General features: G+C 44.8%; 1 protein-coding gene across 1 annotated transcript in view; it reads right to left on the reverse strand.

Moving 5' to 3' along the window:
* AGBL4 (ATP/GTP binding protein like 4) overlaps positions 1 to 13,678 on the reverse strand; it is a 790,143-nt gene extending 776,465 nt beyond the window's left edge. Inside the window, exon 1 of the mRNA XM_027837968.1 lies at positions 13,546 to 13,678. Coding sequence (XP_027693769.1) covers positions 13,546 to 13,678 — 133 coding nt within the window. The remainder of the gene's footprint in view (positions 1 to 13,545) is intronic.
* Between the last annotated feature and the right edge of the window lie 272 nt (positions 13,679 to 13,950).

Here is a 13,950-nt window from a genome sequence, read left to right on the forward strand (position 1 = left end):
TAGAAGTTCCAAAATGAAAATTCCCAGGAATATTATAGCCAAAACACAGAACTCCCAGGTCAAGAAAAAAATACTGCAAGCAACCAGAAAGAAAGAATTTAAGTACTGAGGAGCCACAATCAAGATCATGTAAGATTAATCAGTAACAATAAAGGAGCAGAGAATTTGGGATATGATATTCGGAAAGACAAAAGATCTAGGCTTATAGCCAAAAATAACCTACCCAGCAAAAGTGACAATACTACAGAACCAAAAAAAAAAGGATTTTTTCATAAAATAGAGAACTTCCAAATATTCCCATTTAAAAGACTAGAGTTGAGAAGAAATTTTGATATACAGGCATACCTGAGAGATATTGTGGATTCAGTTTCAGACCACTGCAATGAAGTGAATATCACAATTAAGTGGGTCACATGACTTTTTTGGTTTCCCAGCACATATAAAAGTCATGTTTACACTATATTGGGTTCTATTAAATATGCAATAGTATTATGTCTAAACTAACAACATATATACTTTAATTAAAAATACTTTATTGCTCAAAAATGCTAACCATCATCTAAGCCTTCAGTGAATCATAATCTTTTGGATGGTGGAAGGTCTTGCACCTCCATGTTGATCTGCCGACTGATCAGGGTGGTGGTTGCTGAAGGTTGGGGTGGCTGTGGCAATTTCTTAAAATAAGACAACGATGAAGTTGTCTGCATCAATTGACTCTTCCTTTCACTTGAACTCTGAGAGGCCACTGTAGGGTTATTTATTGGCCTAATTTCAATATTGTTGTGGTCTCAAGGAATAGGGAAGCCAAAGAAGAAAGAGGGAGGTAGGGAGAAAGATTGGGGAATGGCCAGTCAGTGGAGCAGTCAGAACACACACAGAAATTATCGATTAAGTTCATCATCTTATTTGGTCACAGTTTATGGTGCCCCTAAACAATTACAATAGTAACATCAATGATAACTGATCACAGGTTACCCTAACAGATATAATAATAATGAAATTATTGTAAGAATTACCAAAATACAACAAAGACAGAATGTGAGTTTACGCAGTTGGGAAAAATGGTGCTGACAGACTTGCGAAATACAAGGTTGCCACAAACCTTCAATTTATAAAAAATACAATATCTGTGAAATGCAATAAAATGAGTTATGCCTGTACAAACACAGAGGTCAAGAAAGTATAAAAAAGAAACACGTGAGGATGAAATCTTAAGGGACTAAACAAGGTTAGACTGCTTATATTCTTATACGGGGAGGTGAAACACATAGGCCTCAAAACTCTATCATCAGGAGCCATGTTGTTCAGTTGCTCGGTCATTTCCAACTCTTTGTGACCTCCATGGACCACAACATACCGATACTGTCCATGGGGTTTTCTTTGCAAAGATACTGGAGTGATTTGCCATTTTTTTCTCCAGTGGATTAAGGGATCATAGAGGGAGCCTAACTAGATACAGGGTCTGGAAATGATCCTGTTATGTTTTGGTGATCTCAAAAAAAGAATGGAAAGGGCAGGGAGAGGAACAACAAACCAGAAGGGAAAGGAAGAAATAGCAAAAATGATCTGACATAAATGATGTACACAAAGAGGAATTTATACAACAAGGAGTGGGCAGTAGGGAAGGAAAGGGTAATATATTGAAACCTTGCTTTCATCTGAACTGACTAAAAGAGGTATGAATACACAAACACACCCACAAAAGAGATGGGTATAGAAATACATCTTACTCAAAAAGGAAATAGGAGAAAAAGAGGCTAAGGGAAAGGGGAGGGGGAATGAGATGGAAAGAAGATTAAGGTAGGCATTAGTCAGAAGCAAGAGAGATTAGGGTGGGGAGGAGAGAAGTTTAAGAGATTAGGATATCAGGAAATACACAGTTAGCAATCATAATTGTGAATGGGAACAAGATAAACTCACCCATAAAACAGAAGAGAATAACAGAATAAATGAGAAAGCAGAATCCAACAATGTGTTGTTTATAAGACACATACTTGAAAGAGTAAGATACCCACAGTGCTAAAAAAAAAAGAGGTTTGAACAGAATCTTTATTAGATTAAGAGGCAATATTATACTTCACCTGAAGTAAAAAGAAAAAGACAGGGGTAGCAATCATGATCATAAACAAAACAAAAGCAAAAATAGACCTAATTAAAAGAGAAAAACAGGGAAATTACATTTTGCTAAAAGGTATCAAAGACAATGAACTAATATCAATATTAAACATATGCACTGAATAGCATCTAAATACTTAAAAGAAAAGCTAAATGAATAATAGAAAGAACTAAAAAGTAAAACTATACTAGAAGGGGACCTCAATTTAACCCTCTCAGACCTAGATAAATCAAACCAAAAAATAAACAAGAAAAAAGTTAGGATCTGAATAGAATTTTAGAAAAATTAGACATGCTAGACATTGAATGGAAATAGAAAAGAGTATACCTCCTTATCAACTGTGCATGACAACTTCACAAAAATTCACCATGTATTAGAGCATAAAAACCTCACAAACAAATGCAGACAAGCAGAAATATTCAATGCACCATAATACAATAAAAATGACATTCAATAAAGAGCTTTTGAAGCAAAGATTAAAAATTAATTAAAAACTAAATAATCTGAAAGAATGGGTGGGTCAAAGAATAAATTATAGAAACAATCAATCATTTCATTAAATATAGTGAAAACAATGGGACAACATACCAAAATCTGTGGGATGCAGTCAAAGAAGTACTTAGAGGAAAGTTTATACCTCTAAACCAGAACAGATCAATGAATTGGGCATGCAACTAAAAAAAAAACTACAAAAATCAACAAATTAAAAACCCCAATTGAACAACAAAATAGAAAGACTGAAAATCAAAGGAGAGATTTAAAAAATTGAAAGAAAAAAATTGAATTAGTAAGTAAAAGTAGGAATGGCTGTTTTGAAAAAAAGAAAATAGATAAGTCATTATCTAGTTTAATTTAAAAAAAGGAAACCAAATTACTAGTATCAAAAATGAAAAAAGTGAATTAACAACTAATGAAGAAGATATAAAAACAATTATTTAGAGCTATTATACCCAATTATATGTCAATAAAATTGAAAATCTAAATGAAATAGAGAAACATTCATAAAAAATATAAATTGCCTAGATTAACAGAATAGGAAATAGAATACATACAATCATCCCAGGGGAAAAAAAATGAACAAGCCATAAATCAACTTCCAAAGAAAAAAATTCTACCACCAGATGGATTTACAATCAATTTCTATAAAACGTTTAAAGAACAATTAATTCTAATACTACATAAATTCTTTGGAAAAAAATAAAGAAATGGCCCTACCAAATTCCTTCTATGACACAAATATGGTCTTGATACCTATAATAGGGAGAGTCAAAATTAAGCAAAAATTATAGACCAATATCCTTAAGGAATATTGATGCAAATTTTTAAATTAAATATTAACTAAGAGACTACAGCAATATATTAGAAAGATTATACATTATCATCAGGCTAGATTTATAACAGGAATGCAGGGCTGGTTCAATATTAGGAAAACTATAAGTACAGTTGACCAGAATAACAAAAACAAAAATCATAAGATTATTTCAATGCAACAAAAACTTTTGACAAAATAAAACATCCATTCCAGTTTAAAAATACTAGAAAGCAGAGCAATAAATAGAAGTGTCCTTAAAATGAATGGTATTTATTGAAATACTAAAGATTTCCATGGAAAGTAACAAATTATCTAAAACCAAGAGCCAGTATTATCTGGAATGGGAATAAGCTAGAAGCCTTTCCAATAAGATCAGAGGTGAAGTAAGGATTTCCATTATCACCATTACTATTCAACATTGTGCTATAAATGCTAGCTATAGAAGTAAGAAAAGTAAAAGAAATGGAAAGAATAAACATAGGCAATGACATAACAAAACTATCGTTTTTTGCAGATGATGATGGTTTAGAGAACAAAATAAAAAAGCTAATTTAAAAAAATGAACAACTTCAGCAAATTTGCAGGATATAAAATAAACCTACAAAAATCATCAGGATTTCCACAAATTACCAACAAAATCCAGCTTGAAGAGATAGAAAGAAAAATTCCATTTAAAATAACTACAGACAGCATAAAATACTTGCGAGTTTACCCGCCAAGATACAGAGCAATGATATGAACATAACAGAAAAATGCTCTTCACTTAAAATACTGATCTAAATAGAAAAATATTAATTGCTCATGGATAGGCTGAGCCAATATAATAAAAATACAATACTACTTAAATTAATTTACTTACTCGGTTCCGTACAGAACTACCAAAGGATCACTTTACATAGCTAGAAAAAATAATAATAAAATTCATCTGGAAGAACAAAAAGCCAAGAATATCAAGGGAATCAATCAAAAAAAATGGTAAGAAAGGAGATCTAGCAGTAACAGTTCTCAATATATACAAAGATGTAATTGTTACTGGGTAAGTAACAGAGAGGCTAATTAGTGGAACTGACCAGGTACACAATATACAGAAGCAAATAAACACCATAACTTAGTGTTTGACAAAAGATTCCAGATATTGGGTAAGAATGCATTATTCAATAAAAACTAGTGGGAAAACAGGAAAGTTGTCAGGCAGTAACTTGGTGCAGACAAACATCTTACAGTGGACACCACATACCAAGATAGGCTGGAGACACAGTCAGAGCAGGAATACAATGCACACTGCATGGGGGACACTCCAGTGTCCCAGGAAATCTCTGCACCAGGGCAAGAGGAAGTCCCTTGGGGCACTCCTAGACCCACATATGGGCACTGTGATAGGGACAGGTGCCAAGTGGAAGCTTTATAGCCCACTCCACAGTCCAAAGTCACAGATCCAGGGCAGACCGTAAAATGGGCCTGCATACGGCAGGGAGGCCTTCAATGCTCCATGGAGAAAGGAGGAAGTTCGAAGCCAGCAGCACTAGCAGTGCTGTGGCACAAGCCTCAGGTACAAAGCAGGGTCTCACTTCCAATGTCCAGCTGCAGGGGAATAACCAGGGCAAGAATCCCAGATCAGCTGGGAGCTACAATTCTGCTGCTCTGAGCCAATAAAGCTATCCGATGGTGTCACTGGGGTGGAGGTCACAACGTCAGGATCCCCTCTCCTGCCAGATCGAGGGCCTCACCCGGCCCTGGTGTACTTCTCCCTGTGCTGGAATGATCTGTGTGGCCGCTCCTGGATAGATCTTGTTCCTAATGTCCACAGAGCCCTATGTCTACCTCCCTATGATGACCTGGGCTAGAAAAATGACTAAATAATTTGTTTTTCCTTGGAGTTACCAATCAGGACTTAGTGTGGTGTGTTCTTGTAGCTCTGTGTGGAGGAGCGCTCCTCGCGGCTCCGCCCGGGTGCTTCTGGCAGTGCGGGCCACTCCTGCTCCCTGTGAAATCCTCTTAAGAAGGAGCACCCCTGCCTGTTTCTTTCTCCATCCCTTCCTTCGAGGCCCAGTTCAGTGGCTTCCTCCAGCCTGAAGCCTCCCCTGATCTCCCTGCTGACAGCGAGCTCTCCCCCATCACACTCAGCACTGCCCTGGGCAGGGACTTTCCCTGGCATCTTCCCACTCTCCTCTGGCTTGTGCACTTTGGAAGCTCACTTTCTCCTTAGATTGGAAGCTCCTGGAGGGCAGCTGTCTATTTTCACGTGCCCAACACCCAGCACCGATTAGAGCCCAGACACGGTTAATGAATGTTTGCTGAGCTCAGATTGTTGAATGGAATGTCCATAGCGCTGTCTTCTTGAAGAGAGTTACAAAAATCAATCAACACCAAAAAATGCTCTGCCCTTCATATTTTGTCTATATGAAAAGAACAAAAGCCACACATTGGGAACACATTCATTAGTGCATATGGGTTTGAGCATTTGTTTCACAATGTGGAAATTGGATCTGCCCTATGCAATGTAACACCCAACACATTTGTTAGAAACCAGCATGTTCTGACATATTTAGGGGGTATTTCCCGAGGAGACTCCTCGGGATGAATCTGTGAGTGATGAATGGCTCTGCCATCACTGCGCCAGGCACAGCCTGTTACCAAGCTCTGAGGAGCTGAGGCAGAGGAGGGGTCCTGGTCCGGCACTGAGGACAAGCCCTTCAGGAGGCCCAGGACCAGCACAGGCGCAAGGAGTCAACATCACCAGGAGTGGGAGGGGCTGCCTCTGGGAGCGGCTGTTCCTAGCATAGCATAGGATCCTCGCTTTAAAGCCTGAAGGGGCGTCAGCGGTCATCCGGTCCAACCTCTGCATTTCAGAGATGAAGCAGCTGAGGCCCAGAGAGGTGAGGGATGTGCGTGGCCAAGGTCACACTACAAGTAAGTGGCAAGGGCAGATGTGAACTCAGGACCTCTCCCCACTGTACCATGCTTCCTCATGGATGACCAGAGGATGACAAGGTTCCTATCCAGACATGGCGGTGCCAGAATGTGCCCTTCCTAAGGCCCCTGACACACAGCTTTACAGAGCCTTTGTTCACAACGGCCCTGGGAAGAAGGGAGTGCAAGGGTGGCTGTCCCCATTTCACAGGAGACAGACACTGAAGCTCAGAGGCTTTTGGGGTGGTGTCTCTGATCAGCTGGCTAGGCAGTGTGTGAGGCGAGACTTGAACCTGGGGCCTGACTCTCAACCCTTCGCTCTTGTGCCTCAAGAGCATTTTCTGTCTCTTCCCTTGACATCCGTTCTTAGCCAGCTGCTCTCGGTGCATCTGCCTCGCAGACCCTGGTGAGCTTTCCAATCTGCCGCTCGTTAGAAAGAGGCCTAAGATAGAATGTAACAGGCCAGGCCTTCTATGGAGGCGTGTGTGATGTCCATTTGGGCTGCTCACTAATTTTCCCCCTCATCCCTCTCTCCCAGCTGGGGCCCAGATCAGAGAGGCTGGAATAAAGGAGGGCTACAGAACAATGTTCTGCTCTGGACACAATCGTGTCTGTCTTCCAATGGCCTACAAAAGTTTCAACCCACGGTGCAAACCAAGAATGTGGAGAAATTTGTGACCAAGTAATCGAATGTTGGAGCCGCCAGGTGGCGCAGGGGATAGAGCGCCAGGCGTGGAGTCAGGAAGGCTCGTCTTCCTGAGTTCAAATCTAGCCTCAGACACTTACTAGCTGTGTGACCCTGGCCAAGTCACTTCACCTTGTTTGCCTCAGTTTCTTCATCTGTAAAATGAGCTAGAGAAGGAAATGGCACACCACTCCAGGATCTCTGCCAATAAAACTCCAAAAGGGGTCACAGAGAGTCAGACAAGACTGAAACGACTGAACAAGAAAAAGTCAAATACTGGGGGAAAGGAAGGGAGGGAGACGTGGTTATCTAGGCAGGGGACTGGTGCCCAGGAAAGGCTGGCTCCTTATTCCTGGAAACACCTCTCATGATGCAACCCCAGACCAGGTAAGTTCTTCTGGCTGCTCACTCATGCTGAGCTGCAGGCAATTAAAATCCCTCGACCTTTTTAGACAAACGCTGCTTGGCCACACGTCTCTTCCCTCTTCTACATGGGAAATTGATTTTTTGTACTCCAGTGAAAGACACTACACATTTACAGACGTGGCATTTCATCTCGTGCTCCAGATAGAGCCTGTCAAAACCTCTGTGTTACTGCAGATTCATGTCAGCAGCAAATGTGATGAGTACACCATCTATGCTGCTATCCAAATCACCGGCAAAATATTAAACACAGCCGATTCTCCAGGCTATACCTCCAGCTTTAATTCCTCTCCTGAGATCTAATCTCACATCACCGACTGCAGAGTGTATATTTCCAAATGAATGGCCCTTACACATCTCCAATTCCGTGTCTAAAACAGAACCCGGCCCAGGCCCTCATTGGCTGTGACCCGGATTGCTGCCCGAGCCTCTCTCAGGGTCTGCCCTCTCTAGCCCACTGTCCACACGGCTGCCAATTGCTGTTCCTCAAGCCCAGGTGGGACCAATCACTCCGTGGCTGAAGGAGCTCTGGTGGTTCGCTCTTCCTCTAACATCAAAGACACCTGTGATTGTCACAGACGTTCCCGCTCAAGCCAGGTTCGGCTGCTAAGACAGTCCCCAGGCCTGCTCTGGCCACTGCCCTCACTACTTTCTGAGCCTCAGTGACCTCCTCTTTAAAATGGGGCTAACAATGACCACATGATGTCTTTCCCTCCATCCCAGAGTTGATACAGAAAGAGAGCAGCATTATTGGAGGTGGGGCTGAGAAGGGGGGGGGCAGCTTTCGCTCTCTGCAATCCTTTCTGTGGCAAATCGAGACTCAAAATCAGTGTGCTCCACCTCTGTGAAAAGGGAATCTGAGTGGCTTAACATCACGAAGATGGTCACTACTGCATATTTTCATTCAAAAGGACTAATAGCTTTTGTTGGAAAAAAGGTTGAAAAATGTAATTTCATCAACTTGAAACTGGAAGCAAACCCCCAACCCACGTCTTCATCTCCCAGCCTCTGTTCTCAGCACACTCATTTCACATGAAACAATGAGTTTCTGCGTGTGACCAATTGATTTGGGCCTCCATTCTCCTGCTGCTTCCTCACAGCCTAGAGATCCACCAAGCCCATCACTTGGGGCTGGGGCTGGGGCTGGACTGAACATCGGCCCCCAGTCAAGCTCCCATCGTTCTGCCTGGGGCAGCACTTCTATGCACCTGCGGTACTGTTTAACCAGAATTCCAATAATGTGGCCTAGAAGCGTGCATCATAACTTGATCTAACGGATTTTATGTTTCCACTTTAAAGATTTTCCTTGCAAAAGCCTGAAATCATTTTTACCATTTCCTGTAACTCCTTCCTGGAGGATATATGCAAGTCCTGTCACTTGCTCTTCTCTGTCTGCCTCTCACTCACACATGACGCATGGGGGGTGGAGGGGTGGGGGACAAAGAGGACCTGGGCCAGGGTTCCAACTAATGCTTGCAAACTGTGTGACCCAGGGCCAGGAGCTCAGTTGATACCTCAGTATCCTCATTAGTGAAATGAGGATGATCACCCTGGCATATCCACCTTTCTCTGCAAGACCTAAAGCACTAAGAAATGTGCCTGTTAATGGGTCGAATCAGCAGACGGGGTGTAGGTTGCCCCCCTCCATGACAGTGAGGCTCTAGAATCCAGGGCAACGCCCCTCCTCATCGCTGCCCCCTCAAGAGTTGGCACATAACAGATACTCAGGACGTATGGGGCCATGTAGGAAGTGCTGGCTCCAGGCTCTAGGCTAAGCACAAGGGATACAGAAACAACAAACAAGACAGTCCCTGGCCTCGGGGAGCTTGCATTCTAATGGGAGAAGACAACATACAAGAGGGAACAGGAAAGGGTGAGGGGGGACAGACCTGGCATGGAAGTGACTGATTCAGGCAGAGAGACTCGGATCTGGGCAAAACCAGCCGAAAGCTCGCCCATCGGAGTGCAGGGGACAAGATGACGGTGGGCGTGGACTGACCAAATCTCCAAGCTGTAGCTGGTCCCCCCAAGGAATACTCAGAAGGAATCCCTTCCATGGCATGCACCACAAGCAATCCTCAGTCTCCCAGGTCCTCCAGCATTTCTCGGTCTTCAAGGAACTCCTTCCCCCATGGGCCGAAGGGGAAAGGAGAAACACCAGCCCATCCAGATGGGAGTCCCAGGGAGTGTGCTCAGGGTCTCAGGGAGGCAGAGCCCAAGAACCAGGCCCCTGTCGATCTTTGCCACCAGAGCTGCCAGTAATCGGTACCCAGAGCCTGAAAGAAGCAGGCGTCAGAGCTGCAATGAAGTCCACTAGGCAGGCGAAGGTCTGGCCCCCGCTCCTCTGCAGGCACAAACAGCTCTAGCAAAAGAGAAGGCCGCATGGGTCTCATGGGTCTCTGAATTACAGGCGACTCTGAACCCCAGAGGAAGGTAGGGGATCAGGGCGAGAGACTGCCCTAGGACCTCCCTCTTCCTCCTGATCTGAACGGTTCTTAGCACCGTCTGGCACATAGTACGGGCTTAATTAATGCTTACTGACTGACTACAGCATGGACAACCACATTCCACTGGGAGAAAGGGAAGGTCAGATTCACAGACCTTTGAATCTTAAAGAAAAGAAAATTAACAAGTGGATTCGATCACCTTAAATTCACTCTTTCTGTCTCAAGTACCTCACAGACTGACCACTCCTTCCCTGGATCAATTATCATCCCCTGTGCAAAGGTATGCCTGTGATGTTTAAAAAGTTCGAGAGACAGAGTTTCTGGGTAATAAGGTTTGCATGTTATTAATAACAGAGGTCAGCGACACTCTGGAACTCCAAAGGCTCTCACGGTGCTGGGATCACAGCTTACATGCACTTGGAAGAGTGGGTGTTCCCGCCAATCGATTCTGATTGGTCAGTGGGGGTGTAACTATAATTATATCATTGACTTCTAAATTACCCCAGCCTTGGGCAATCTGATCAAACCTGGGTGGAACACCTGGAAAAGAATTCACCTAAATTAGATTCCTTGTAAGACTGGCTGGGGGTGTGATCACAACTGGGGAGAAAGTTAGTTCAACCTTCAGAGAATGAGCTTTTGAAAGGAGGACTTCAAAAAAGGGAGTGCTCGGGATCTCCCCAAATCACTGGTTACTGAGAACCATTTCTCTCATTGCCCAGGGCTCTTCTCTCTGTTCTCACTCTGCCTCCTCTTCTCCCCTTCCCTCCCCTCCCTTCTTCTCTCTCGATGTCTCTTTGTCTCTGTCTCCAGCTCCCCTTTCCCCCGTCTCTCTCTGTGTCTCTCTTTGTTTCTGTGTCTATTTTTGTTTCTCTCTGCCTCTGTCTCTCTCTTCTCTCTTTGTCTCTGTCTCTCTCCTTCCTTCTCTCTTTCTGTCGTTCTCTTCTCTCTGTGTCTCTGTCTCTTGCTTCTCTCTCCTTGTCTCTCTGCCTCTGTCTCTCTCTCTTTCTCTCTCTCTGTCTCTCCACCCCCCCACCCCCCCCAATCAGCTTCCAAGGACTCTGCTATCATCTTTAAGCCAATCACTCTCGGATCTTTCTCTGTAGTGCTGGCCTCTCTCTGGAGCTGCAGTTCCTAGCTGGAGGTCGTATCATTGTCCTGGTGTAACCTGGCTCAACACCTCAGGGTCCCCTTGGCTATCTTCCACATCTTCACTTCCACTCCATCCAATGAGTTGCCTAGCCTGGTTTTCTGTTTCTATCTCCACATCGCCCCTCGCCCTTTGCCCCTTCTCTTGACCCTCCCAGACGCCAGCCCTCTCCCTTGGAACGCTGCAAAGTCCTCATTAGGCGCCTCGTTACCACTTTACATCTCTCCCTTCTGCAGCCCATTCTCACGTGCTGCCAAACCGACAATCCAAAAGCACAGGCCCGACAACGGGACGCCCTGCACGAAAAGCTTTGGTGGCTCCCTTGAGTCCCGCCAGATGGTCTGCTCAAACCCGTCTCACATTTCTCTCCCTTCCATACCCCCTAACCAAACTGCCCCACTGGCTGTTGCCCATACAGGGAGCTCCACCTCCCATCACTCTGACTTTGTACATGCTATACCCTGTGCCTGGGATTTACTTTCTCCTCACCTCCGCCTCTTCTAATCCCCAAGGAAGGGGCAGCTAGAGGTGGCAGGGAATAAAGTGCTTGACCTGGAGTCAGGAAGATCTGAGTTCAAATCCAGACTTGGCCACTTAGCTCTTTGAGGGTGGGAACTGTCTCATTTTTGTCTTTGTATTTCCAATATCCAACATAATGATGGATGGATGGATGGAGGGGTGGGTGGATGGATGGATGGGTGGGTGGATGGATGGGTGGATGGATGGATGGACGGATGGATGGACAGATGGATGGATGGACAGATGGATGGATGGATGGATGGATGGATGGATGGGTGGGTGGATAGATGGATGGATGGAGGGGTGGATGTATGGGTGGGTGGATGGGTGGTTGGATGGATGGATGGATGGACAGACAGATGGGTGGGTGGGTGGATGGATGGATGGACGGACGGATGGATGGATGGACGGACGGATGGATGGACTGTAGAGTCAGCTAGACAAGATGCCAACACAAATAACTGTAAGACAGGACAAATAATATAATACAACCAAACACCATGAGTGGTCAAAGAAAAATAGGGCCAGATTCTGTCCTCATAGAGTTGAGAACCTGCTGCAACAGACCTGACAAAGACACACAGCACCGTGCAGTCCGGGGGCCTTGTCTTTCCCCACTCTTGGTGACTTCTCAGGAGTATCTGACGCCACTGACCCCACCTCTTCTGAACACTTCTTCCTTCTCCATGCATTTCCACAGGAGTTCACTCTTTGGGTTCTCCTCCAACCCTTTTGGAAGCTCCTCCTCCATCTCCTTTACCAGGTTCCCCTCCTCCTGCCTTCTAAAAGTGCAGGTAAAGCACCGTTCGGTACTCTCTTTGAGAACTACTGAATGCAACAAATGTTGACTAGGCACCTACTCTGTGCACGGGCTCAGCACTGGGGAAACAGAGGGGTGACTGACTGCCTCCTACAAGGCCGGTAAGCCAGCAGAGCTGAAGCAGCCATTTACCTGAGAGCAGGCAGGTGGCAACTTGTGCCTCCCCTGAAATCCCAAGGGAGACAAATCAGAAGAAACCCAAAAGCCTTCAGAAGAGAAGGACCCTCCAAACCAGGCAGCCTGCCTCCAGCCTGGACCTCAGAGCCCGCATGAAAGGGAAAAGCCCTGTGGAGGTGGGGGGAGGGGAACCTTTCTTGCCACCACTAACATCAACTGCCACTAACAAGCAGGTAAATCTAAGACACCTGCTAGTGGCAGCATCCCCCAGACTAGAGGTGATAAACTCGCGTACCTTCCCCAAATGTAAATGAGGAATAGTTAACCAAATAGATAATGTTAACATGTGGTTTTCTAAGTCAACACACAGCCCTCAGGGATCTTAGGTAGGTTTAGCAGCTGTTTTTATTTGAGTTTGACACCCACTGCCCAGGACCACCAGCACTGCTTCTAGCCCACTGCCCACAGCAGCCATCCTCCCAGGAAGTAGCCCTGTGGAGTTGCAGCCTGACCCTAGCAATCCTACTACCAGACAAGAAAGTACTCTCCACCACTATCCTTGGCCTTGGCATCTCGGGTGGTTCAGAATCTGAAACTGTATGATTCTCTCAGTGGAACTGACACTCAAGGACAGGCCACCACCCCTGAGGATCAGGGGACCTTCCATCTGACTTGAAGCTGTCCCCACCTGCACTGTGTCCCCATTAGACAGTGGGCTCCTTGACAACAGGGATCATCTGCCTTTTCTATCCTCAGTACTCAGCATAGGCCTTGGCACACAATCTGGGCTTAATAGATGCTTTGTCATTCATGGCATTGGTCCTGACCTCAAGAAGCTAGCATTCTAATGGGGAGTGGGCAATCAGAGCATATTTATGCCACCATTTTTCAACATTTTCCCATTATTTCTTTCCGATTAATTTTCCTAAGAATCAAAGTGATTGTCCAAAGTGCTTGGTATGGCTCATCGCTTTGGGAAGGCCAGGAGGAAGGCCATTCTCCCTGCAGGGGGGTGGAGTGGAGGGCACAGCCTCCAGGGCACTCACCGCTCTCAAAGCAGGCATCAAAGATCAGGTGGCCCTTCTTGGGAGGCCCATAATAGCCTCCGGGGACAGCAGCAAACTTGCTTACATTCCCTGCGATGATTTCATCTGCTCCAATGTCATTGCCTGCAAACATCAAGATGTGAATCAACACTTCAGAATTCAACACAAATAGAAGCCGGACAAGGTTTGTAATATAAATAGGTTGGGTTTTTTCCTTTGTTTCATAGATTGAAACAAAGAAAAAGAGTCTGTATCCCTGTGGCAAATTTTAGGGAGAATATGGAAGCATCTGCCTGCCTCTGTTCTCTCCCAATCCAATCCATCCTCCAGTCAGCCACTACAGTGATTTTCCTAAAATGCAGGTCTGGGCAGGTCACCCCCCTACTCAGTAAACTCCAGTGACTC

This window comes from Vombatus ursinus, unplaced genomic scaffold, assembly GCF_900497805.2.
Source record: "Vombatus ursinus unplaced genomic scaffold, bare-nosed wombat genome assembly UNPS02014825.1, whole genome shotgun sequence".
Classification (NCBI taxonomy): domain Eukaryota; kingdom Metazoa; phylum Chordata; class Mammalia; order Diprotodontia; family Vombatidae; genus Vombatus; species Vombatus ursinus.